Consider the following 26,678-nt stretch of genomic DNA (forward strand, 5'->3'; position numbering starts at 1 on the left):
CACTTGTGGGATTCCCAGTCTGGATCTGCTCCTGCAGCAGATGGGGTGCCAGGGCCCACTCTTCTGCAGCCTGGGCATCACCAGAGCTACCCCATGGCCTGCCCAAGGGCAAATGGTTCTTATTGGGAAGACCAAGGCAAGAGGTGTGTGTCTCAGAGAAAACTAGACCTGGCAGAACTGCGTTGCCTCTGCCGACCTGAGTTCAGTCAGCCCCTAAAATCCCCTCTTGGGTGAGATCCTCCTCCCTGCCACCTAGGTGAATAGCCCAGACATGGAAAGCCACACAGGATCGGGAGGGGGGTCATCAGGACCCAGGGCATCCGGCCCCGCCTCACCCTGTGAGGCCACTGTGAGTTACAGTCTCTCACCCTCCTTGTCACCAGAAACACACTCCCCCACGAAGGGCGCTGTCATGGGAGCCGTGTTCCTCTGTGCAGTGAGCACTTCAAGAGAAGCCTTCTCCTGTTCTGTTTTCCCAGTGTGGGACTCCAGACGTCTCACCTGCTCTCTTCCAAGCTCCGCTTAGCACTTGATTGTTTCCCAAACCCAGGTGTCCTGGAGGAGCCCAGTAGCCCCAGGGCATTCTCAGCTGGTGCTGCAGGCCCCGCCCTCCAGACCCCTCAAGCAGCAACCGTCTGGGTGGGAACAAACTGATGGAAAAGAGATCAGTTTATGTTCAAGTGCAGTATTTCTAATGTTTGCTGTGGATGTTGGTATTGTTTGTTCATTCTAGAGTCTATTTGCAGATTTTTAATCAATTTTAAGCATTTTTTTGCCTATTTATCCATCTTTTAAAAAATTCATACTAATTTTTATTGTAGAAAAATATACACAAAAATAAGATTTACAATGTAACTATTTTTGTTTTCTGTTTTTGTTTTTGTTTTTTTGAGACGGAGTTTTGCTCTTTTTGCCCAGGCTGGAGTGCAATGGCGTGATCTCGGCTCTCTGCAACCTCTGCCTCCTGGGTTCAAGTGATTCTCCTGCCATAGCCTCCCAAGTAGTTGGGATTACAGGCATGCGCCACTACATTCAGCTGATTTTGTATTTTTAGTAGAGACAGGGTTTCTTCATGTTGATCAGGCTGGTGTCGAACTCCCAACCTCAAGTGATTCGCCTACCTCGGCCTCCCAAAGTGCTGGGATTACAGGTTAAAGCCACTGTGCCTGGGCTTGTTTTTGTTTTTGCTTTTTAAGATGGAGTCTTGCTCTGTCACCCAGGCTGAGTGCAGTGGCTCAATCTCAGCTCACTGCAACATTCGCCTCCAGGCTTCAAGCAGTTCTCCTGCCTCAGCCTCCAAGTAGCTGGGATTACAGGCACCCGCCACAATGCCTGGCTAATTTTAATTTTTGTATTTTTAGTAGAGATGGTGTTTCACCACGTTGGCCAGGCTGGTCTTGAACTCCTGACCTCGTGATCCACCCACCTCAGCCTCCCAAAGTGCTAGGATTACAGGTGTGAGCCATCACACCCGGCCTCAATATAATTATTTTTAAGTATACATTTCAGTGGCATTGAGTACATTCACATTGTTGCACAGCCATCCCTGAACTTTTCATCTTCCCGAACTTAAACTCTATCGCTATCAAAGACTAACTCCCCATCCTCTCTCCCCCCAGCTCTGGCAACCACCATCTACTTTCTGTGTCTGTGAATTTGACTGCTCTGGGGACCTCACATAATGGAATCATGCAGTGTTCGTCCTTTTGCAATGGGCTTATTTCACTTAGCACAATGTGCTCCAGGGTTATCAGTGGTATAGCCTGTGTCAGGATTTCCTTCCTTTTTTATTTTTTTTATTTGAGATAGAGTCTCACTGTGTTGCCCAGGCTGGAGTGCAATGGCACAATCTCAGCTCACTGCAACCTGTGCCTTGCAGGTTCAAGCCATTCTCCTGCCTCAGCCTCCCAAGTAGCTGGGATTACAGGCATCTGCCACCATGCCTGGCTAATTTTTGTATTTTTAGTAGAGACAGAGTTTCACCATGTTGGCCAGGCTGGTCTTGAACTCCTGACCTCAAGTGATTCCCCCACCTCAGCCTCGCAAAGTGCTGGGATTACAACCGTGAGCCCCCTCACCTGACTGGATTTCCCTCTTTCCTAAGACGAAATATTCCACTGTATGTATAGACCACGTTTTGTCCATTCGTTCATCCATTGATGGCCACCCGGGTTGCTTCCACCTTTTGTCTGTCATGAATGGTGCTGTCGTGAACACTGGTGTGCAGATACCTCTTTGAGACCTGGCTTTGAATTATTTTGTATGTACCCAGAAGTGAGATTGCTGGATCACATGGTAATTCAATTTTTAAGTTTTTGGAAATGCCTTCTCATTTTTCACCATAACGGTATATTATTTTCCATTCACACCAACAGTGTACATGAGTTCCAAAAATTATTCTTAAAACTTTCTACTATGGTAAATGTTGGCCACACACAGTCAGCAGCGTAGTGCATTGCGCTCCTGCTTGGGCTCACCTGGCCACAGCTGAGGCCAGCATCCTGCCTTCTTAAAGGAAGCTGCGCTTATGTCCACAGCACCCTCAGTGATTCGTTTTTCAGTTATTTAGGTAAAAATTACATAGATAAGATGCACAGACCTTAGCTGTACAATACTGACAAATGAATATGCCCACGTGACCTTCACCCCTATCAGGATATGGGAACTTCACATTTCCCAGAAAGTGCCCTGTGGTCTTTCCCTATCTGTCCACCTCCCCCCACCCCACCCCACCCGCTACTAGCAGCCAGTCTGATCCATTGCCTACAATCTGTCCAGAATCTTGCTGTGTGTGCTCTCCTCTGCCTGGCTTCCTCATCTTGGCATGATGTGTATGTGTGATCCGTCCAGGAGTTTGTGTGTATCCATCGTTCATCTTTTTCATTGCTGGGCAGGATTCCGTGGCGTAGCTCAGCCACAGTTTGCCTGTGCATCCACCTGCCGAAGGGCCTCTAGGCACTTGGTTGCTGTGAATCACCAGTTCCAGTTCCCACTACGCCGTTTGATGGACGTATGTTTTTACTTCTCTTGGATGAATGGAGTGGAATTGCAGGGTCCTATGGTAGGCGTATGTTTAGATAAAGATTTACGACTTTCCTGTAAAGAGCTTTCTTCATTTTTAGCAACTGTTGCCTGCCCCTCGCGGCTGGCAGTGTCTTCTGCCCTTGAACACTCTGGCTCTGGGTGACCTGTTGAGAAGCCACTGTGGTTCGGGTGCCCTTCCAGCCTGGGTGATTGAGAACAGGCTTGCCACTGTGGACACTGCCTCCCCTGTCGTCTTTCCTTTCTCTACTTTAAAGCAGTCTTTCCTAGCCGGTGTGTAACTATACAAATAATCAAGTGTTCATGTTCTCAGGACCAGAGATGAAAAACTCCTGCTAAGACAGGAATTTTAAACTAATTATTATTTTTTTTGTCCTTGAAGAAGCCTTATCCTCACCATCCTTCACTCACTTCCCTACTTCCCACAGTGGCCCTAGGCCTCTACTTCTCAAGGGATGCTTACTGGGAGAATCTGTACGTGGACCAGCCGGCCGGCATGCCCTTGCTCTACGTGCATGCCCTGCGGGACACTCCTGGGGAGGTGCCCAGCTTCCACCTGGGCCGGCACCTCTATGGCACATACCACACCCGGCTGCACGAGAACAACTGGATCCGCATTCAGGAAGACACCGGCCTCCTCTACCTTAACCGGAGCCTGGACCAGAGAACCTGGAAGAAGCTCAGTGTCCGCAGTAAGGAAGCTGCCCCCACTCCCATCCCACCACACCACACCCCACCCCTGGTGTGGAGGGCATCAGGAGTGAGGTGAGGCTGGCCTGCCTCTGTGTCCAGCCTGGAGGGTGTCAGGGGTGAGGTGACGCTGGTCTGCCTCTGTGTCCAGCCTGGAGAGAAGCCAGGACAAGTTTCAGGGCTGCCAGTGACCCTGGGGCTTCCTGAGGCTGTGGGGGTTTGGAGACACACGGGAATCTGGGTACACACTTCTGCCAGACCCGAATGACTCTTCAGTGGGGCTAAAAAGGATTAGGAGGTTTCTAGAGAGGGAGTAGTGTGGAGCTGAAAAAATCCCAGGGTTTTGATTTAGCAAATGACCTGCAACTCACTGGAGAAGCAGCACTTCCCAAGGAAAGCCTGACTTCCCAGAGCCGGCTGCCCTTGTACCTGGCAGGGACTCACGCCTGTCCCCGGGTGTCCAGGGAGGAAAGAGGAGCAGTCAGAGCTGGAGTTACGGCCACATGTGACATGGTACTGGGGGAGGTGGTGGGGGAGCAGAGTGCCTGTGACAGGAAACATTGATGCTGCCCCCAGTAGCTCCCACCCCCTGGCACCCAGACAGGGCTACGGCTTGCGCAGGCCTTACAACCACCCGAAGCCCTGTCTGCTGGTGAGAGGCAAGCCTCGGGCCATGAGTGCAGAGCAGGCCTCCCTGCCCTACTCAGGCAGAGTGGCTCGTCTGCCAGGGACAGCCCAGTGCAGGACAGGGAGGGGGCTTAGGTGGGCAGCTCCCTCCGGGGTAGCCCAGGCAGTTCCTGGAGGAGGCAGCATCTGAGATGAGTCTTGGTTCCATGCACTTAGTTGCTGCCGTCTTCATCCTGAGCCCCCAGGGTGGAGCTTGAGGAATGGGAGTCCCTGGGTGGAGCCAGTATGGAATTTTCCCTGGGCCTGAGATTCCTAGGAGGCCTGAGCCCTCCAAAGTGGGGAGAGGCTTCATACATGGCCAGGTCCTGTTGCGGAAGAAACCACAGGGTGATTTGAACAGGGAAAGTTTGCGTAAAGAATTAATTGCAACAGAGGATTGGAGCAATGATGGACAGGCTAGCAAAAAGCAGAGGAGAATACGGGAAGAGCAGCTCTGAGGAGCAGCCGCCCACCTCCAGCTGAGATGGAAGCTGAGAAAGCCCTCGCAATACAGTGGAAATCACTATGGCACCTCGGTGATGGAACTTGCCAGAAATGCCCCCTCTAGGCATTGGAGAAGGCTCTCTGCAGCCACTCCAAACCTCGTTGGGGAGGGTGTGGCAGGTGGGGCGCTGGTCATCACTTACTGGAAAAGTTGCCATCAGCAGAGTCGGGAAGCCTTCGACCCAGTGCTCAGCATGCCTCCCTAAGGAAGGGGCCTCTACGCTGAGAACTGAATGACGAGAGCTAGGCCTGTGGGGCACTGGTGCTCCGGGCCGCAGGGCCCTGCAGCAGAGGCAAGGAGGTAGCAGGTGGAGCTGGAGCACAGGCTGAGCCTTGTGGACCTTGGTGGGGACCAGGTTTTGCACCAGGCCTGGAGCTCCTGCCTCCTCACCATTCCCGACTGCCTGGCAGGTGTGGCCGATGCCCCCACAGGCCTGACTTCTCTCTCTGCAGACGGAGGTTTCCGGGTGTTCACCGTCTACCTCAAGGTCTTCCTGTCACCCACGTCCCTTCGTGAGGGCGAGTGCCAGTGGCCAGGCTGTGCCCGAGTGTACTTCTCCTTCTTCAACACCTCCTTTCCGGCCTGCAGCTCCCTCAAGCCCCAGGAGCTCTGCTTCCCAGAGAAAAGCCTCTACTTCCGCATTCGTGAGAACCGGCCCCCAGGCACCTTCCACCAGTTCCGCCTGCTGCCTGTGCAGTTCTTGTGCCCCAACATCAGCGTGACCTACAGGCTCCTGGAGGGTGAGTGCCGACATTGTGGGGCTGCCGCTCAGTGCCTGCTGCACTCAGCTTGCTCTGTGAGCCCTTGACACAAACCATCTGGTTTATTCTTCACCGCCATGCCATCAGTTCATTCAGTATTCCGGAAATACCTCTTGCATGCCTGCCAGGAGCCAGGTACTGTTCTAGGAGCTAAGGGTGTAACAGTGAACACAACTGGTTGGAATCTTGCCTGCCTGCAGCTTTCGTTTTGTGGGACAGTCAGAGCGTCCAAGCATGCCAAGGAAATTGGGTGGCTTCTGGCAGGAGCTAGCTGGGGAGGAAACCAAGGAGAGGGGAACGGAGGAGGAGACCTCAATTCTTCCGTTGTAAATTGGGTAGTCAGGGCAGGGGCTAGCAGAGCAAAGGTGGGAGGGTGCCAGATATTCAGGCTTAGCTCCTTGGAAGGCGCCACAGGGTGACCCTCCTATGCCTGGAGTGCACTGAGCCACAGGGAAGATATGAGACCAATCGGGCAGAATAGTGCCTGGGGCGGGGGCAGGTATGGGAGTGGCTTTCAGGGCTCTCTCCTGAGGAACATGGGGAACTATGGAAGATTTTGGAGGGAGGGAGTGATGGCAGGACCTGACTTAGTTTTTAAAAGATTAGTCAGACTGCTGTGTTAGCGATGGTTTGGGGTGGGAAGATTCAGGAGCAAAGCTGGGAGAACATCAGAAGGCTACAGGAGAAACCTCTGAATGGCAAGGTGTGGGCTGTGATGATGCCCGGGTGCGGGTGGAAGCCAAGGTGTGGTGAGAAGCAGGCAGCTGCGGGGATGCCTAGAGGGAAGATCCAGCAGGACTCCCTCAGGGATTGGATGTGGGTGTAGAGGGGGACCCATGGAGCAGCAGCAAGGACAGCCAACCCAGCCAGGGTGTGGGAGGAGCTGGATCCCAGCAGAGGGGAGAAGGCAGCTGAGCAGGCGCAGGTGGGCCCCATTCGACCATCTGAAAGTCAGGAAGTGGGGCTCAACCAGGCCACAGAGGCTGCACCTCTGGCAAGTGCATCCTACGTTCACAGTAGCTTTATCACACAAACATGGCAAGAATATTAACATCTCAGTAAAGGTAGAAAAGTCATCACTTACGCTTCCTCAGATTCCTTTCATTCTCTGGGACAGGGATAGATGTCTTTGAACCAGATGGTGGATGAAGCAATTGGTTTTTTGTATGCTGCCCTTTTCCACTAAAAATTATGTTATTAAATTTAGTTTAATGGGATTTCTTTGTAATCACACTCAACAGGAAAGCATTATATGATAAGCATTTCCCACATGTGTGATTCATGTGTAAGGCATGGTTCTGACTGGGAAGTCTGTGGAGTTGCCCCCGCCTCCTTGGGGTTGGCTGTGGGGTCTTCAGCAGTGGCCTTCCACCTTCATGATGACCTCTTTTTGGATTATCTCTGGAGGACAGATCCAAGGACAGGCTCATTGAAGAATGTGGTGTTGTTCCTGGCCTTGCCTTACAGGGCAATGTAGAGCACAAGCCGAGCCACCGTTCGTGCACTTTAACCTCTACATCCCGCTGCACGCATAGGATGACCAGCCTGGCGACGCACTGGACAAGGAGGTGTAGAGCAGAGAGGCATACTAGGCGGTGGAAAATCATTATGCATTAATGTCACATCATACACCAGATGTCCACCGTGCATATATATATATATATATACACATATATATATATGGCGCTTTAGGTTCTGGGGCACATGTGCAGAACATGCAGGTTTGTTGCATAGGTACATACATTGCAGTGTGGTTTGCGCCTCCATCCCCTCATCACCTATATCTGGCATTTCTCCCCATGTTATCCCTCCCCAACCTCCCTATCCCCTGCTGTCCCTCCCCTAGTCCCTCACCCACAACAGACCCCAGTGTGTGATGCTCCCCTCCCTGTGTCCATGTTTTCTCATTGTTCAACACCTGCCTATCAGTGAGAACATGTGGTCTTCGATTTTCTGATCTTGCCATGTTTGTTTTAAAATGGTAGAATCGTGGCTTTATTGCTCACGTTCTCTAAATGAACACACATTGCTTCCAGAATTGGAAAAAAAAACGTAACATTTTTAAAAAAGTAGCCAAGGCCAGTAGCTGGCTCTCCAGGCCTGCAGCCTGAGCTGAGCTGGAGCCAGCCTTCCCCACACAAGCCCACTCGAGATGGAGGCCAGGTGAGCGGAGGGGTGCCCCAGGCCCTACCAGGTGACGAGGGTATCTGCTTCCGGCTCTTCCCCATCAGCACGAGTGAGGGCGCAGCTGCAGCAGGACACAAGGCATGTGGAAACACAGTCATCGCTGCAAACTCGGGCTGGGAGCGCTGCACTCCCCTGTGGAGTGAAGGAGGCGAGGCCTGGGGCCGAGCCCGGCGTTCGGTGTGCTCCCCGCTCTGACTGCAGAGCTCCCTCCCCAGGAAGGGGGCTTGCCTAGTTTGGGCCTTCGGTGATGCGGGGCCTCTGCTTGGTGCTCAGGTGAGGGTCTGCCCTTCCGCTGCGCTTCGGACAGCCTGGAGGTGAGCACGCGCTGGGCCCTGGACCGCGAGCAGCGGGAGAAGTACCAGCTGGTGGCCGTGTGCACCGTGCGCGCCGGTGCGCGCGAGGAGGTGGAGATGGTGCCCTTCCTGGTGAGCGTGTACGACGAGGACGACTCGGCGCCCACCTTCCCCGCGGGCGTCGACACCGCCAGCGCCTTGGTGGAGTTCAAGCGGAAGAAGGTACTTGTCCGCGCGTGCTATAGTCTATCCAGTGTCTGTCTCCGGCCGCAGTTCGTTTCTCGGTCGGTTGAGTGTGCGTGTAGCCACTCAAGCGTGTGGCCAACCATTCGCGCGTTGATTTGTCCTTTGTCTTCGTCGGCGCCGCCTCTCCTAGGGGGAGGGGAACGGACACTGCCTCTAGCTCCCAGCTGGGCCTTGCCTTGGGAGGCCGGGACCCCTGGGTGCCCAGCCTGGGACTGACCAGGACGAGGCCCGAGGGCGGCCGTATGGGGCTCCCCGGCAGGGAGCATCTTCCTGGAGGGCACTCCCTCCCACCAGCAGTCAGCCTCTGACCGGAGGACCTTTGAGAGTGACGAAGAGCTGAGCCGAGGATTGGAGGGGGACGCGAAGGCGGATCACCCCTGGTGCCGCCCGCCTCACCCCTCTCTGGCCGACGCTGGTGGAGCGCTACCGCCACCTGCTGGGCTTCGAGCGTTCCTGCAACCGGCCCAGCCCTCCTGGCCGTGGGAGAGTGGGCGTGGGGAACCCTGGGATAGTGCGTTGCCTTGTCCCGCTTCTCTGGGCACACCACGTTCAGGTTTGGCAGGGAAAAGAGGTCTGGCCGAAAGCATGCCTTGTGAGTAAAGGCTGTGTGAGCCTCCCTGGGCAGCCTTGGGGTAATAGAGGCCTGATGGGCAGAGCCATCCCGAAGGTGGCCAGTGGCTTTCTTCACAACCCCCTCCAGCCTGGTGTAGGAGGATGCTTGGAGCAGAGCACTCTGATGTACACCTGGGCTCTGATGTACATCTGTTCCTGTGTGACCTTGACCTGACCTTCACCCTGTGGGGCCCAGCTTCCTCAGGGGAGAGGGGGAGTGCTCATTTTGCTCTCTGGGGACCTGGGTGGGACCTGCCAGCCAGGTGCCTGGCCATCTGCTGTAATTCTCCTTATGAGAGGTCTGTATTTATTGCACCTGTTACACAGATGAGGCTCAGTGGCCCAGGGAAGGTAACTGGGCCAGGCTGGCTAGTGACCTCCATGGGTACTTGAACTCGGGTCAGACTGTCCTCAGACCCGGCTCTGACAACACACCTGGTCCACCTGTGGGCTCTGTGGGATGAGCAGTGTGTCCTAAGGTCTTTGGTTTTGGGGAGTCTGAGGAGCCCCTCTTGCCTGCACTGACCAACGCCCTCTGCATCCTGCAGGACACCGTGGTGGCCACACTGCGTGTCTTTGATGCGGACGTGGTGCCTGCATCGGGGGAGCTGGTGAGACGGTACACAAGCACGCTGCTCCCCAGGGATACCTGGGCCCAGCAGACCTTCCGGGTGGAACACTGGCCCAACGAGACCTTGGTCCAGGCTAACGGCAGCTTCGTGCGGGCGACCGTGCACGACTATAGTAAGCAGGGCCCCCCAGGAAATGAGGTGCTCGCTTTTCTTGGGCAAGCGGCACAGCACACACATGCACTCCTGGCATGGCCCTCTGTGGCCCAGGCCACTTCCCCTCCACCCTCTGCCCAGCACTTCCTGTGTCTCTGCCAGGCCTGCCCTCCAGCCACCAGTGGGGCTTTCACCACGGGTCCTCTCTCCCTGAGCTGCCACACAGCCGACCCTGGCAGGGTCCCACCACATCCCCGTGCTAACCTCACCAGGGCTCACCACCGATTGCAAACACACATGTCACCTGAGGCTTTCCTCCAGCCGCTGGCACTGTGTGGCTGCCCCTAAGTTGGCCCCAAATGCTTAGGGATGGTTGCTCTGTCCTCAGTAGCTCTCTGCTAACAGGCTGGTATACAGAAACACCCCTGGATCAGGTCAGGGCTTCTGAGCCCATTGTCCTGCCTGACTCCTTCCATGTGCCACCATGCTCACCTGCTTGCAGGGCACCTTTCAGCGGCAGCCTTGCTTCTTGCCTCGCTCCCCCAGCTCCTGCCGATTTCTCCTGGGATCACCTTCCAAATAAACCACCTGTACTTGGGGTCTGTGTCTGGGGGAGCCCCAGGCCACAGGTCCTTCGTCCCTTTCTGCCTGGCCTGGTCCTGTTCATTCCTCAGTCCTCCCCACCCCACCAAGCCTTTGGAGGTCCTGCCTGTCAGAGGGGAGACAGCCTCCTTACCCTGCCCTGGCACTGAACACCCTGCGTGGCAGAGCGCCCCTCCCATCATTGTTTCCACCACCTGAGAACTGCAGCAGCAGCACGAAGCAGGTACACAGACAGCGTAACTTCCAGGGCTCGGCCTGTGGGGTCATTGGGTCTGCTGGAGGCTCCTGCTGTGGAGGGGAGTTCTGCCATGTTCTGGGGGAGCTGTCTGGAGGGCTCTAGCACCAGGGCCTTGTCATTGCAGACCTGTACCTCCCATCTTACCCTCCCCGCCCCCACACACCCTGTTACCCAAAAAAATGAAACTCTGAAAAATATTTTAAAGAGGTTTATTCTGAGCCAGTATGAGTGACCGCAGCCTGGAGAAAACCCAAACCCAAGAAGCCTTGAGTAAGTGGTCCCCAGATCCAAGGTGACGGGGTTACAGTTTGCTTTTATACATTTTAGGGAGACAGGAGTTACAGGCAAGGACGTAGATCAACACATGGAGGGTATACATTGGTTTGGCCCGAAAAGAATGATATCTTGAAGCAGGGGCTTACAGGTTAGAGGTAGATGCAGAGATTCTTTAATTTACAGCAGGCTGAAAGAGTTAAGCCTTGCCTAAAGACTTCAGGTCAGTACAAAGGAATATGTTAAGGAGGACTGTGACGTATCACATGATGCTATACAGGGTCAGGATGGAAAGTCAACTACAGTATACCTGGCAGGGAAAAAAAGGGTTTAACAAGATTTTATGGGCTGGGTGTGGTGGCTCACGCCTGTAATCCCAGCATTTTGGGGAGACTGAGACGGGTGGATTGCTTGAGTCCAGGAGTTTGAGACCAGCCTGGACAACATGGTGAAACCCTGTCTCTACAAAAAAAAAAAAAAAATCCAACAAATTAGCCAGGCATGGTGTCACAGTCCTGGATTATAGGAGCCTCGGAGGCTGAGGTGGGAGGATGGCTGCAGCCTGGGAGGTCAAGGCTGCAGTGAGAGACAGCAGAGCGAGGCTCCGTCTCAAGTAAGAAAACCAATGTTATGGTTTGTAGGGTGACTTAACCCTGGCTTGGCATGGCCTTAGGTCCTGTTTATAATTTGGTATCTTATTGCCACAGAGTCCATTCTGTCAGTCTTACGATCTCTGTTTTAATGTTAATGCTGGTCAGTTGTGTCCAAATTCCAGAAAAAAGAGGTCCTGGTAAGGCAAGTCCACCCTCCCTTCCAGTCATGGTCCAGAATTCTGTTTTTAAGGTTTTTCTGGTGTCCCCTTGGCCAAGAGGGGATCTATCTAGTTGGTTTGGGGGTTTAGGATTTTACTTTCAGTTTACAACTCTATAGACAAACACCCCATACACACACACATAAATACCCTATGCACAGACACAACACACATGTGTACCACACACATATACATACCACACACACGCATACCATGCAAGCATATTATACACACAAACACCCCATACAACGCATGCACATGCACGTACACGCAGGCTGCCTCAAACTGAGAAGGGTTCCCTAGGCTTTCAGCTCAGCAGATGCCAACATTTGAACATTGGTGCTAACTTAGGACCAGCCCCAGGCCGGTCACGTGGCACTGTACGTGTGAAAGTGCGTGCTTGCACCAGTGTGTTTTCAGGACTCTCTCTGGGAAGAGGCATGACCATGAGGGAGCAGCCAGAGAAGCCCGGTGGTCATTGTTGCGCCCCCGCCTGCAGGGCTGGTTCTCAACCGGAACCTCTCCATCGCGGAGAACCGCACCATGCAGCTGGCCGTGCTGGTCAATGACTCGGACTTCCAGGGCCCGGGGGCGGGCGTCGTCCTGCTCCACTTCAACGTGTCAGTGCTGCCCATCAGCCTGCACCTGCCCAGTACCTCCTTCTCCGTGAGCAGGAGGGCTCACCGATTTGCCCAGGTGAGCTCATGCCCACTGCTTGTCTGGGGAAGAATGAAGGGCCAAGGAACACGGGGGCACAGGGAGGCAGGTGACACCCCCTCTTCGCCCAACCAGCACAGAGTAACCTGGGTGGATTCCTGGGCCCAGGGCTGGGAGGTGCAGCTGGGTATACGGAAGAGACCTGGGAGAGCTCACAGTGGGCAGGGCTGGGGGCTCCTTGGGCCTCTCTTTTTATTCCCCTTTCCCTTCTTGATATCTTTAAAATGTTTTTTCAACAATTCAAGAGCAGTGCTGGATAAATCTACGCTGACTTGGAAGAATCTTCCTGGTGTATTGTTAAGTGAGAGTGGCTTGCAGAGATGTTGGTCCCACGTGACTCCCTTTGTGCCAAAGCAGATCTTCCCCGTTGGGGATCTGCATCTGCACAGAGATCACAGCGCCATCCACAGTGGTGCCCTCAGGGGAGGCAGGAAAAGCTTCCTTTTTATTTCCTGTAAGTAGGTTTGCTAGAGAGCGTACATTTATATTTGTTTTTGGAAAATAGTGATTAGAAATAGAAGAAATAAAAGTAATAAATATTCATTAAAAAGGATGAGGCATGAGGCATGATCCTTCTGCCCATCGGTGCCAGTGCTGTGCATCCTGGCGTTCTTTCTGGGATCCTTCTCATAAGCACTTTTTTTTTTTTTTTTTTGAGACGGAGTCTCGCACTGTCACCCAGGCTGGAGTGCAGTGGCGTGATCTCGGCTCACTGCAACCTCTGCCTCCCAGGTTCAAACCATTCTCCTGTCTCAGCCTCCCAAGTAGCTGGGATTACAGGCGCCCACCACCACACCCAGCTAATTTTTTGTGTTTTTTTAGTAAAGACGGGGTTTCACTATGTTGGCCAGGATGGTCTCAAACTCCTGACCTTATGATCCGCCTGCCTCAGCCTCCCAAAGTGCTGGGATTACAGGTATGAGCCACCGCACCCAGCCCTCATAAGTACTTTCTAAGTTGACTTGAAATGGCAGCACATACGGTCTCTCACACCCCTCTCCCTCGCAGAGCAGCCCAAGGCGCCTCCTCTTCAGAGCGCCATCTGCCGTTTCTTTTGAGTGGTTCTGTGCCCCCATCAGCTCCTGGCACCCATCCTGGTCCGGCCTCCAAGGGAGCCCACCCTTGGACATACCCAAGCTCCCCGACCACCCCTTGGACTTTAATGGGAGAGGGATCAGGGACGGAGGAGCAACAAGGCAGAGGGTCCCGGGGGTCTCATGAGGGGAGGTGGGCAGGAGCAGACATTGCTGGAGGTGGGTCACCTGCCCTCTGTCAGGCTCAGGATCAACAGGGACCTGAATCCCAGTCCAGCCTCAGCCTCACTGTGGTCTCGCCCCTCTCCCCAGGTTGTAAGGCTGTGAATTGGGGGCAGGAACCCTGGACAACTTTGAAACTCACATGAGAATGTGGAAGTGGGCTTTGTAGGGAAAAGCGAGGAGGCCCAGGAGGCAGGTTTTGCTGTGGTCACAGGTGGGCCTGGGGCAGCCCAGCCCTGCACTGGCTGGCACTCTTCTCACCGTCTGTGGAACTCTTGGTTTCAAGCAACTGAACTTTTGGTTTCAAGCAAGAGTTGCTGAGAGGTGAAAAGAATTCAGCTGCCTGGCTCCAGTGCCCGGCAACCCCAGGAAAAGAGGCCCCTCTCCCAGGGGCTCTGGTCAAAGTCCCAGGGAGGCCCGTTAGTCCTCCGTAGGCTGAGCAACCACGCTCCCGAGTCCTGTGGCTGGGGTGCAGTGCTCTGACCAGGGGACACCAGGGCAGGGTGAACCTCTAAGCCCTGTGCACTGAGAGAGGAGCAAGGGGTCCTCAGAAAACTGCTGGGGCAGCTAGGAGCAGCCAGGGATGAGCATGGGAGACATTCCAGTGGCCTTGGTGTCTGAGTGAGGGAGGAAGGGGGAGTGAAGGGTTGAGTCAGGGCCTGCCCGGGGCTTTTCCTGCCTCCAAACTGAACTTCAAGGCCGTGTGTTGCCTTGACCTCCAGCTCCCAGGAACCGGGGTAGCCGGTGACATGTGGCCTGCATGGAGCTGGGCAGGGCAGGGCCGAGGCAGGTGTGTCTGCAGGCTCTGTGGGAATGGAGGACCCGGTGCTCAGCGGGGGCTGCTGTCTCCAGGCCCAGCTGGGAGCAGTTCCAGGACTCAGGCTGTGTGGGAACCTCTACCTTCGGGCCAGGCTGGTTCAGCCGTCTGGCTAAGGTGTTCCCCTGTGCCCCCCTAGATCGGGAAAGTCTGTGTGGAAAACTGCCAGGCGTTCAGTGGCATCAATGTCCAGTATGAGCTCCATGCCTCCGGCGCCAACTGCAGCACTCTAGGGGTGGTCACCTCAGCGGCGGACACCTCGGGGATCCTGTTCGTGAATGACACCAAAGCCCTGCGGCGGCCCAAGTGTGCCGAACTCCAGTACATGGTGGTGGCCACGGACCAGCAGACCTGCAGGCAGGCCCAGGCCCAGCTGCTGGTCACAGTGGTGGGGTCATGTGAGTGCCTGCTCCAAGGAGGGGTGGGTCGGGGGCCTGGGGGTTTCCAGAAGCTGAACCTCCAGCCTTTTGAGAAAAACACAGTACAGCTGCAAGGCTTAGCTGGGGAGTGGGGAAGGCTTAGACCAGCTTCACCCTGAGTGACCCAGCAGCAAAAGGTTGCCCCTTCCAGAAAACATAATAAGACCTTGGTTAAATTTGAATTTCAGGTAAACAACAAGCAGTTTTTTGGTACAGGTATGTTTCAGGCAACCTTTGCAGCTTCTTGAAAGACACACCTCCAAGACACATGCACTCTTAAGAACACGCTGACACAGCTGCCATTGGTGCCATTCACTGTGTACCTGAAACACAGGTCCCACTGGGCATCCACTGGCCAAATCTCACTGCCCTCACATCCTTTCTCGTGTACTTACCCCAGCCCAATGGCCCCCACTTTGTGACCATGATGCCCTGCGCCATTGCTCCCAGAACCTTGATCTGCTGCCCTTGATGTGCCACCCTGGTCCTTCTGGCCTCTACCCGTGGAGCAGCTTGGCTGGTACTGTTCCCTGTCCTCAGGCACTGGGCACAGGCCAGTCCCCTGTCACCCTGCTTGTCTGTCACCTGTAGACATTACTGAGGAGGTGGGCTGCCCCCTGTCCTGTGCGGTCAGCAAGAGACGGCTGGAGTGTGAGGAGTGCGGCGGCCTGGGCGCTCTGACGGGCAGGTGTGAGTGGAGGCAGGGAGACGGCAAAGGTAGGCCCTGGGGACACCCGAGGGAGGTCTGCTCCTGGCACCTCGTCCCCTATGTGGCTCACGATGCTGGGAAAGTAGGCAGCAGTGCAGGGCTGGGGGAGAGGGCTTGTGAGTCCAGTGAATAGTCCCTGGACCAGACTTACTCTGGACTTGGGAAGGTCTGAGCCAAAGTTGGAATGCACAGGCGACAGAGTGGACTTTTCTGGGAGGTCTTCGGCCAAGGGATGTGGTGTAGGCAAGGGACTCGTTGTCTGCATCAGCCAGAGGCCAGCCCGGGTGTGCCCATCACCACGAGGGCCCCTCACTGTGCAGGCCTGAGAGGGTCTCGGCTTTTTTGCTGTAAGGGCTTTGTATGAGGAACCTCCCACACCTCCTCTCCCATAAACCACGACTCCTGGGATGCTCCCACTGGCAGGGCTCTGTGTGCAGGGTTTCCCTGCTCAGGCCTTCGTTTGCCACTCCCTAGAGGGGCAGGATCAGCCTGGGAGGCAGTGGGGGCATGCGGCGGGGTTCCCACGTGGGTGACAGCCTGCTGTGCGTCCTGTGCAGGCATCACCAGGAACTTCTCCACCTGCTCTCCCAGCACCAAGACCTGCCCTGACGGCCACTGCGATGTGGTGGAGACCCAAGACATCAACATCTGCCCCCAGGACTGCCTCCGTAAGCAGTGTTTAATCAGGGCATAGGGACAGGCAGGAGGTTGTAAGGGGGACCTAGACCCCACACGCACTTCAGCCAGAGTGCCATGTCTGTCAGTTTTATGCATCAGGCTGAGCCTCCTATGTATTTCAGCGTCACCCTGGCCATGGGGAAGGAACAGGCGGGGTCAGGGATCGTGGGGAGGCAAGGACCTACAGACTGTCCAGGCCCCTGCTGAGTTTCCAGAAATCAGCACACATGGATTTCAGAAGCAGAGAAGGGTCAGCAGGGTCACTGATAGGGAAAGTGCGGCCCTGAGCCAGACGAGGGACACTGCAACGTGCGGGTCAGGTCACCAGGTTCCACAGTTTTGGTGGCAGAGTCCTTTGTTCAGATGCAATGTTAGGAGGGGGCCTGGCTGTACCGATGGCTTCGGGAAGACACCGTGGCCAAGCCTGGCCTGGCTGAGCCAAGCTGCTGGGCCCCTGGCCTCCCTGGACCTGTGCTTGCTGACACTGGTTAGGGAGCGGGCTCCTTGGGACACTGCCCTAGAAATCTGGGGGCCTGGGGTGGTCAGGCACCCCAGGAGGCTAAGTGGGCTACGTCTGCCCTCAGGGGTCAGCATTGTCGGGGGGCATGAACCTGGAGAGCCCCGAGGGATTAAAGCCGGTTACGGCACCTGCAACTGCTTCCCTGAGGAGAAGAAGTGCTTCTGCGAGCCGGAAGACATCCAGGGTGAGTGGGCCCGGGACCGTCACCGCCTCCCAGCCCCAGGGGCGTCTCAGCAGCACATCTGAGGCCCCAACAAGGAGGAAATTGCTGGGAGGAGAGTGGACCTCATGACACTTCTCTTTTTCCCTCTTGGCCTCTGTTACTCCATTGGTGAAACAGGAGAGGGGCCGGGGCCCCTATAAAGTGTCCTCTGGCCCTAAGTTCTGTGATGGGCAGGCCAGAAAAGCAGTTCTTCCACCAAACAACTTATCTGCCTGACAAGTCACTGCCCCTGTGACCATGTAGTTGGGACCCACCCAGGAGCACATTTCAAGGTCTGCAGGTCTGGTGGGTGGCATAGCCACACTGACCACATTCGGGGGCGCTGTCCTGCCTGAGCACAGGGACACATTTCTGGTGTGGAGTTTTCTGGTATTATATAGGCCTATGTCCCGAGAGACTTAGCATTTTCGTAAAGAAAATGGCAAAGACATTTGGAACAGAAGAAAATTCTGACTTCCCCCACCAGCCCTCCAGTGCCAGCTGGTATAGTGAACACAGCCTCTGCTGTGTGACCTTGGCAGGCTGCTCAGCCTCTCTGAGCTTCTATCTCCCATCTATAAGAGGGCAATAGTATTCTAGGATGGGGCCGTACATGGCAGTACCCATGCTTGACGGGGTGTTCTCAGGCCTTCCCATACCTCCACGGCCACCTCCCTGCTGCTGCGGACACAGCGGGCTGGAGAGCCATGCGGAGGAGCATAGGCAGCCTGTACCCGGTGGTGCGGGACCTCCTGCCACTGCCAAACCTCATACCAACCCCGTCCACAGATCCGCTGTGTGACGAGCTGTGCCGCACGGTGATCGCGGCTGCTGTCCTCTTCTCCTTCATCGTCTCGGTGCTGCTGTCTGCCTTCTGCATCCATCGCTACCACAAGTTTGCCCACAAGCCGCCCGTCTCCTCAGCTGAGATGACCTTCCGCCGGCCAGCCCAGGCCTTCCCGGTCAGCTACTCTTCATCCGGCGCCCGCCGGCCCTCGCTGGACTCCATGGAGAACCAGGTCTCCGTGGACGCCTTCAAGATCCCGGTGAGGGTCCCTGCGGGGCAGGCAAGACCCCTGTACCCTCCCCAGCTGCCGTCCAGGGAGGGAGGCCAGCTGGGGATACAGAGGCCATCCCATGAGGGCCTGCCGATGCCGGGCAGACAAGGCCCATGTTCTGCCCCCATTTCTGCAGGGCACTGTGTGGGGATAGTCTGGGGTGGGACTGATGAGGTCCTGTTCCCATCCAGGTGAGAGGCAGTGGTCAGGGCCAATGCATCAGGCAGGGGAGCAGCAGTGTGAATGGAGGGGCACTGAAGTCAGAGGCAGGTGCCTCTGGGGAGCCTGGCCTATAGGTCTGCGTATGCTGCTCAGAGCCTCCAGGCTGCGGCAAGCACCCCAGATTCTCCAGGGGCACAGGGAGATCCTTGTCACATTGGCACTTGTCCATGGGGACTCCTTTAGGGATCTTGCCTTCTTCCTCTCCTATCATCCTCACACTTTTCTCCCCTCTTCTTCCCCTTCCCTCATTTCCAACATAGGAGGATCCAAAATGGGAATTCCCTCGAAAGAACTTGGTTCTTGGAAAAACTCTAGGAGAAGGTGAATTTGGAAAAGTGGTCAAGGCGACGGCCTTCCGTCTGAAAGGCAGAGCAGGGTACACCACAGTGGCCGTGAAGATGCTGAAAGGTACCTGTCAGGCACAGGCATAGTGCACCTGGGGGAGTCTCCAGAGTTGGTGGTGGGGGGGTGAGGCCCGTCTTGCCAGCATGGGCCCTGCCAAAGAAACCCCATTGCTGTTCTAGAGAGGCTGCAGTCAGGGAACCCCTACCACAGGCACATGGGCCACATGGGCCTACGGAAGCAGAGTGAGGACTTTGCTCTCCCTGGAAGGCTCTAGAGGTGCTGTTGTGCCAGTGCCACTGAAGGTCTAATCTTCTAAACATTCAGAAAGCCTTTTGGTTTTAAGCTGAGAGCTGTCCTCACTCCAGTCTTTCCCATTCGTTGTCTCCTGGGGTCCTGGTGAAGAGACCATCAGTAAGAACTGGCCCTCAATCTCAGGAGACCCCCACGGGCCTATCTCGCCCTCATGCCGAGTCATGCCACAAGTTTGGCTTTTGATGGGCACATGCACCTGCCCACAGAGGCGTGCATGTTTGAGGCTGGTGACTGCACTGGGCCACCCCCTCTTCTGTGGCCAGACCCCAGCCCTGTGGATAGCCAGGCTGCATGGTGGCGAGGGACAGTGGTTGGTGTACACGAGAATTCTTTGCAGCAGTCGGGGGCTGCCTAGCACAGGGTGCTTTCACACTCACCTCCAAGCCAGTAAAACCCCAGACTCTCCAGGGTCACAGAAAGACCCTTGGATTTCCAGTGCAGCCACACACAGCCCGAGGCCACCCACAGCTGATCCAAGGGGTCCTGAGGCCCCAGCTCCCAGCTGTCCTCTCCCTTCCAGACAAGCCTTCAGGACAGAGGAGGTGGCACAGCACAGCTGGGCAGTGGGACAGCTGACCCGGGAGGGATGGCTTAGCCATGTGTTCTGACTCTTGGAATACCTTCAGGCCCAGGCATCTGCTGGGTGTTTCAGGGCAGCTCTGGTTGCCCTCAGGACACATGTACTGGGCAGGCCACCCCTGAGGTGCCTTGTCCTCTTTCTGTCATGCCTCTACAGTCAGCCTCTCTGGGGAATCATGCTTTCATTAAGAATAAGCCAGAATGGCACTGGGCACAGTGGCTTACGCCTGTAGTCCCAGCACTTTGGGAGGCCAAGGTGGGTATCAGGAGTTCAAGACCAGCCTGACCAATATGGGGAAACCCTATCTCTATTTAAAAAAAAAAAATGCAAAAATTAGCCAGGCGTGGTGATGTGTGCCTGTAGTCCTAGCTACTTAGGAGGCTGAGGCAGGAGAATCCCTTGAACCCGAGAGTCGGAGGTTGCAGTGAGCTAAGATGGCCCCATTGCACTCCAGCCTGGGCTACAGAGCATGACTCTTTCTCAAAAAAAAATAAATAAATAAGGCAGAATGTCAGGTGTGCAGAGCACTGGTAACACTGCTTTATCTCAGGTGCTAACACTGGTCTTCTGTGGTAACTGAGGGAATGTGAGCAGCTGCCATGCACGTGTGTTGGATACATCAGCAGCATGGGGGACTCCTGGCCTCCAGGCCGGCCGTCTCAGATGGGGACAGGAAACGGGGAGACTGGTCACGGTGTGTGGGGTCCTCCCTCATGGTTCTCCATCTTCTCCAGGGCCTCTCCCCACAAGCGGGTGTGTGTACCTCGGGGAGTCCCCTCACCTTTCCAGAAGGATTAATGAGGGGGATTTTTGTGGACCACTGTCTTCTAAAGACAGCGACTGCAGGAACGTAATGCTAAGTACACAGGTGGCCCAGCCCTGGGACATTCTGGGGAAAGATCCTGCCTGTGTGGATGCTGGCTCCTTGGGGTGCTTCTTCCCCAGGGTGGATGTGGCCCCTGTTCACTGACCTCAAAGGCTGGGAGAAGCCTCGAGCAGCGTCATCCTTGCAGGCCTCTCTGTCTGAACTTGGGCAAGGTGATGTGGTCTGTCCTGACCCGGTGTGGTCATGGAAGGGGCTTCCAGGAGGGATTGTTTGCAACCTGCTCTGTGCTGCATTTCAGAGAACGCCTCCCCAAGTGAGCTGCGAGACCTGCTGTCAGAGTTCAACCTCTTGAAGCAGGTCAACCACCCACATGTCATCAAACTGTATGGGGCCTGCAGCCAGGACGGTAAGGCCAGCTGTAGGGTGGGATGGGCAGCCCTGCACCCAGGCTGGGGGCTCCAGGCAGCCCTCTTCTCCCTCTTTCTCCCTTCTGTGGCTGCTCCTGCCCTGTTTCCTGTTCTCCCTCTTCCTGGAAGCCTGGCTCAGGCCCCAGCCTGGAGCTTGTGTCTAGCTGAGTCCACCGACTGAGGGAGCACTTCCCATCAGAGGAGCCGGGTGCTAGCGGCCCTCCCTGAGCTTGCAGGGCTGCTCAGAGGTCTCTGGTGTAACATCCCAGGTGTCTTCACCCAGTTCCGGGCTGGGCCTGCGGGGCAGGGAGCTCTAGGAATAGACAGTCCATCCTGGGTACTCGGGTACCCTGAGTACCACAGGGCACTAGGTGTGCTGCGACCCCAGGTGACCCCGACCCCACCCTGCATGGCAGAAGCACTGTCACCATTTCTTAGATAAAGACCCAGGAGACTGCGCTGGTTTGTTGGTTTTCCAAACCACTGTGTGCTCAGGGGCTTGCTGGCGTGCGTGTGAGAGGCATAAGGAAACACCGGGAGGGTGCAGTAGGCACTCCTGTAGGCACCAGCAGGGTTGGGGGCTAGTCCCTGGGGCAGGACAGGCGCAAACAGGGAGCATGCTTCGTGCAGAGCCCAGCGCCAGCGAGGAACCGTTGCATTTTTGCAGGCCTCTGCCTCCATCAGCGCCCTCTACGTGCTGATGGAGGCAGAGGCCTGCGCAAATGCAGCCTAGGCAGCACTTGGCTACACTGGGGCAGGACCCAGGAGGCAAAAAGGCATGGGGCCCGCATGGGGTCCATGCGGCCGGGAGAGGGTGCTTCCCAGGCCTGCCTCAGGCACCTCGAGAAAGAGGCGCTCACATGAGCAGCGCGAGGCAGACAGTAAGTGGTTCAAGAGGGAGCTGGGACTTAAAGGTCTCTGCGCTCCACGGAGCCGCAGCGGTGCTGCCCCAGGCAAGGCTGTGCCCGCCCCCTTACCTGTTAGGTGACCTGGCCTGGGGCCCTGCGGCCTCCTGCCCCTCTCTCCTGGAAAGCCGGATCTGCTTGACCCGCATGCCCAGGGCCCCGTCTCTCCGCCCCCAGGCCCGCTTCTCCTCATCGTGGAGTACGCCAAGTACGGCTCCCTTCGAGGCTTCCTCCGCGAGAGCCGAAAGGTGGGGCCCGGCTACGTGGGCAGCGGAGGCAGCCGCAACTCCAGCTCCCTGGACCACCCGGACGAGCGGGCCCTCACCATGGGCGACCTCATCTCGTTTGCCTGGCAGATCTCACGGGGGATGCAGTACCTGGCCGAGATGAAGGTGAACGCGCACGGCTGTGCACCTAGCCGGCCCCTCCCTCGGCCGGGCCGCACCCTGACCCACCACGCCCCTGCCACCCGCAACCTGGCCTACCACGCCCCTACCAGCCCACACTCTAGTCCGCCACGACCCTGCCATGCCACACCCGCGGCCCAGGTCTCACCAGGCCGCTCCCCGGGCCACACCCCGCCCCCCTCCGCTGGTCTCACCTGGCCACTGTGACGCTGCCGCACTGAAGGCCCGCACTGTTTTTCCTCGCAGCTAGTCCATCGGGACCTGGCAGCCAGAAACATCCTGGTAGCTGAGGGGCGGAAGATGAAGATTTCTGATTTCGGGCTGTCCCGAGATGTTTATGAAGAGGACTCCTACGTGAAGAGGAGCAAGGTGCCCAGTCCCGGGGGTGAGGCAGGGCTCCCGGGGATCCCAGGTGCACCACGGGGCGGACAGCGCCCTTGAGACGCCTAGGAAAGAGAACTGCAGATTTGTAGAGCACTAAGTCTTTTCTAGCCCTCACCCCAAATCCTTCCGACCCTGGGTCCCCAGGGACCCAGCATCTGTCTAGTACTTCTCCTCTGGGAACTCGAGGGGACCCCTCCCCTGCAGCGCACTGAGGCGACGCCCTCACCAGGCTTTTCAGAGGCCGCTTCATGCTGCAGAAGTTACAGTCCTCTTCTGCACAGTCCCTGTGGCTTCTGTAGAATGAAGGTTACCATTCCAGTGTGACCATAGCTCTTTCCTCAAAGAAAAGTGGAAAGAAAGCAGGAGCACGGAGGTCATTCTTTGCAAAAAGAAACGAACTGCTTTACGAGTAAGGCTTGTTCGCAGGGGCCTTGGACACTTGGCTGGCTTTGGAGGCATAGAAGCCCCCTGGACAGGATCCAGAAATGCAGCCCAGCTTTGTCCAAGTCTATGAAACAGGCAGTGGGCACTCTTCTGGGGACATCTGGTTCCCCACTGTGGTCCTATTCCCGGGACAACTGCCTTGGCCGTTTTAGGTTTTCCACCCACGTCAGCCTCCCAGTGGCAGCCCAGGCAGGGCAAGTTCAGGGGGCTGCTCAAAGGCCATGCCGCTTAGACCTTCAGAGCAGATGCTGCTCTAAACAGAATTAAAAAACACATACAGAAAAGGCAACTTCCTATGATTCAGCTTTGCTCTGAGGGCTGTGGAGAAGCCATTTGTGTTGCCAGGGGTTGTGAACTGTTCCGTTTCTTTTGGGGTTTCCCTTGTGACAGCAGATCTCAGAACTGCTATGGGGGAAGTGGTTGGGGCTGGCCCCTGCCCTGTGAAGGAAGTGGACAGAGCCTGCCTTTTGATGCACTGGTCCTCCAGAGAGAGAAGCTGAAGGCATTCCTGCATAAGGTGTGCAACTGTACTGTCACACACTGCTACCAAGACAGCCACACTGCACTAAGGACATAAATCCCTAATGTGTTTAAAGTAGAAGTGACAGTAATGTTGTGTTACACCCAAGGCACACATTTTAAAAATGGACTTGCAGCTTCAGGCTTGTCTATGGAGAAGCTGTTTTTCAAGTCACCCTGAAAAGGATTTGTTATGTCAGACCCCAGCACTGCTGAGGGATGTGGGGGGCCAGGGGCACTCATTCAGAGATAGTAAAAGCACCCTACAGTACAATTTGAGAGGAAAAACAGCCTCCCCCAAGGCACACAGACAAATCCCTTCCCTCAAGGCTCCTTCAGTGGAAATGCTAGATGTTGGTTTCCCTAATACATTGTCCCTCAGAACCCCAAGAGAGATCTTGCTGGAGGAGCTCCAGGCCCACACATAGGGAAGCACTGCTCTGTACCACCAGCTGGCCTGTGTCATGTTACAAGCTGGTCCTGTGTGTCTGTGGGTGGGCAGCTGACTCCCACCAGCATCTCAGCAATGCTCAAGGAGGTTCAGGCTGGAGTTCCAGCTCCTTCCAAGTTGCATGTGGCCGGCTCTGTGCCCAGGAGTGTCTACAGCACTCCTCTGGTTGCTGAAAGCTCAGGGACACAGCCTGGCCGTCTCCTTCACCCCTGCTTCCTAAAGCATCAGACTAACTTCAATGTCTTTCTTTCATCCCCTCTTTAGGGTCGGATTCCAGTTAAATGGATGGCAATTGAGTCCCTTTTTGATCATATTTACACCACCCAAAGTGATGTGTAAGTGTGGGTGTTGCCTTCCTGGAGTGGGGGTTACAGAAACTCTCTCATATGTGTAGTGGGGCCACAATGCCCATTGGTGAAGCTTAGCCATGGAATTGCACTGGCCCCAAGCACCTGTCTGCAGTGCCAGGCCTCCAGGTATTCATGAGGCAAATGGCTGGACCAGGCCGGGCTGCGGTTCTAAAAGCCCCAGTGGAGCATGAGAGCATAGCAGGTGGCCAAAAACCCACCCTCCCCTCCCCTCCCCTTGCCAGCTCCATGCCTCGGTCTGAGTCCCTTGATGACTCACAGGCCGAGCCCAGCAGTTACCCTCCTGTGGTCCTGAGCAGAGCTTTGGGCTCAGGCAGGGCGCCCAGTGACTTGCCTCCACTCACAAGTGGAGCTCATGGACTCCACCTGAAGATGGCCTTGTGTGAGTTTATAGGTTGGTGTGCCCCAAGCTGCTCAAAAGTGGAAGCCAAAAACTCCTTCTTCCAGGTCAAATGACAAGACCTGATCGCTTTTAAAACATGAGATTCTTGCCTCTAAAGTGTTCGACGATCAGCAGACGTGCACCTTTTTGTTTTTGTTTTCTGTGCTTTTTTTTTTTTTTTTTTTTTTGAGACGGGCTCATTCTGTCACCCAGGCTGGAGTACAGTGGCGCAATCCAGGCTCACTGCAACCTCAGCCTCCTGGGTTCAAGCAATTCCCATGCCTTAGCCTTCTCAGTAGCTGGGATTACTGGTGCGTGCTACCACACCTGGCTAATGTTTCTGTATTTTTAGTAGGGACAGCATTTCACCATGTTGGCCAGGCTGGTCTCGAACTGCTGACCTAAAATGATCTGCCCATCTCTGCCTCCCAAAGTGTTGGGATTATAGGCATGAGCCACTGCACACGGCCCACATGTGCATCTAGAATACTGTGCACTGTGAACAAGCAATTGGACAACAGCTTTCCCATTACATAAGCTAACTGTAGGATAGTTAGAAAAGGCAGAGAAAAGCATAAAGAAGCAATTGAATGTCACTGGACCACACCACCCAGTGACCTCTGCTGGCTCTCTGGTGTGCTCTGTTGTGTGCACATGTATGCTTTTTATTGCCCTAAATGGGCTCATGTGATGCTGTTTTGTGATACGGTTTTGTTCTCATTGCACAGTAAGTTTTTCTTCACAGTTAAATTTTTTCCATAGAAAAAAATTTTCTATAGAAAAATGCTATAGCATTTTTTTCCCTAAGATTTTATGAAAATTTCCCAGCACTTAGAAATGGTGAAAGAACTATACAAGGCACTCTGAGTCTGGTGGTTTGCGTTCTTACCTCTTTAAGTGCCAAACCTCATGTTCCCCTTGTGGGTGTGGCTGCTCTGATGGGAATGGCTTGGGCAGGAACTTCAGCATCATGGAGTAGGGGCCAGGCAGGCAGGCAGCCCTTCCCCACCTCCATGCTATATCCGTCTGAGCAGCCAGATCCAGGCTGACATCTGTGAGCATCTGTGCTTGGGGCCAACAGAGTCAGCAAGTGCTTGGTGGTGGGGATGGACATCTGGGCCCCCCGGAGGGTGCTGTAAGGGCCAGGTGGAGCCATTCACTGGTCCGCTCATGCTCTGCAGGTGGTCTTTTGGTGTCCTGCTGTGGGAGATCGTGACCCTTGGAGGCAACCCCTATCCTGGGATTCCTCCTGAGCGGCTCTTCAACCTTCTGAAGACCGGCCACCGGATGGAGAGGCCAGACAACTGCAGCGAGGAGATGTGAGCAGGGATCGGCTTTGGCCCAGCCTCACTTGGGAAGGGAGGGGACACCTGTGCGCATTCCCTCCCCATCTAGAGCAGCCCCAGGAGAAGCCAGGAGAAGTGGGCAGTGGGGAGTGGGCAGGGCAGAGGTTAGAGAGCCATTCTTGGATGTGGCAATAAATACTAGGGGTCCTATCCCACTTGGGGCTGGGGGGCTTCCTAGCGGGTCTTATAAAAATGAGTGGGAGCAGGAACTGCTGCAGTACAAATTCGAGGGCTGAGAGCTGTCCCAGCAGGATAGTTGGGGAGGAGCTGGTAATTCAGAGTGGCCCAGGGGGGCATGTGTTGAGGGGTGCCTGAGTGGAGGTGCAGAGGCAGGCATGGACAGCCTAGACTGCAACCTGAGAGGCTGAAGCCTTTACACTGGCAGGGGGACTTTGGGGGAGATGGTCTTAGAAACCAGGCTGAGAACAGATGAGAAAGGGCTGCCCAGAGGCAGAGATGCATGGTCCATGCATTCCACAGTGTCTGCGCCTGGCTGGGGCTTGGAAGGGGCATGCTGGGCTGAGAAGACAGGCATCACCTCCCTGGGCCCCCGGCTGGCAGCCAGGTGGAGCACTGTGGTGTGCCTGGGCACCCAGGGAAGCAAGGGCAGTGCAGGTCAGACGTGTGATTGCCAAAGGTTCTTGTTTGTCTGTCTCCACACCTAAAAGCCCTCAGTCAGTTCATCCTTCTTGAGAGTTTTAAGGACTGGCACTTCTCACTTACCCGCCAGAGCAGGCGTACTATCCAGTGAA

The 26,678-nt window shown here is 55.6% G+C and overlaps 1 protein-coding gene across 6 annotated transcripts in view; it reads left to right on the forward strand.

The window, feature by feature from the left end:
* Positions 1-26,678, forward strand: part of RET (ret proto-oncogene) — a 53,439-nt gene that overhangs the window by 21,918 nt on the left and 4,843 nt on the right. For 2 of the 6 annotated variants that reach the window (XM_074382083.1, XM_039477916.2), the window contains exons 2-17: positions 3,471-3,734; positions 5,356-5,643; positions 8,125-8,366; positions 9,551-9,746; positions 12,152-12,348; positions 14,582-14,840; positions 15,453-15,578; positions 16,128-16,238; positions 16,833-16,952; positions 17,760-18,016; positions 18,511-18,658; positions 20,612-20,719; positions 21,803-22,017; positions 22,279-22,401; positions 24,095-24,165; positions 25,762-25,899. In XM_074382083.1, the coding sequence (XP_074238184.1) occupies positions 3,471-3,734; positions 5,356-5,643; positions 8,125-8,366; positions 9,551-9,746; positions 12,152-12,348; positions 14,582-14,840; positions 15,453-15,578; positions 16,128-16,238; positions 16,833-16,952; positions 17,760-18,016; positions 18,511-18,658; positions 20,612-20,719; positions 21,803-22,017; positions 22,279-22,401; positions 24,095-24,165; positions 25,762-25,899 (2,863 nt within the window). Of the gene's footprint in view, positions 1-3,470; positions 3,735-5,355; positions 5,644-8,124; positions 8,367-9,550; positions 9,747-10,070; positions 10,554-12,151; positions 12,349-12,845; positions 13,286-14,581; positions 14,841-15,452; positions 15,579-16,127; positions 16,239-16,832; positions 16,953-17,759; positions 18,017-18,510; positions 18,659-20,611; positions 20,720-21,802; positions 22,018-22,278; positions 22,402-23,253; positions 23,376-24,094; positions 24,166-25,761; positions 25,900-26,678 lie in introns of those variants that run through there. The other 4 variants (XM_074382084.1, XM_074382086.1, XM_074382087.1 and 1 more) reach the window with 4 other exon arrangements.

Source organism: Saimiri boliviensis, chromosome 12 (assembly GCF_048565385.1).
Source record: "Saimiri boliviensis isolate mSaiBol1 chromosome 12, mSaiBol1.pri, whole genome shotgun sequence".
NCBI lineage: Eukaryota > Metazoa > Chordata > Mammalia > Primates > Cebidae > Saimiri > Saimiri boliviensis.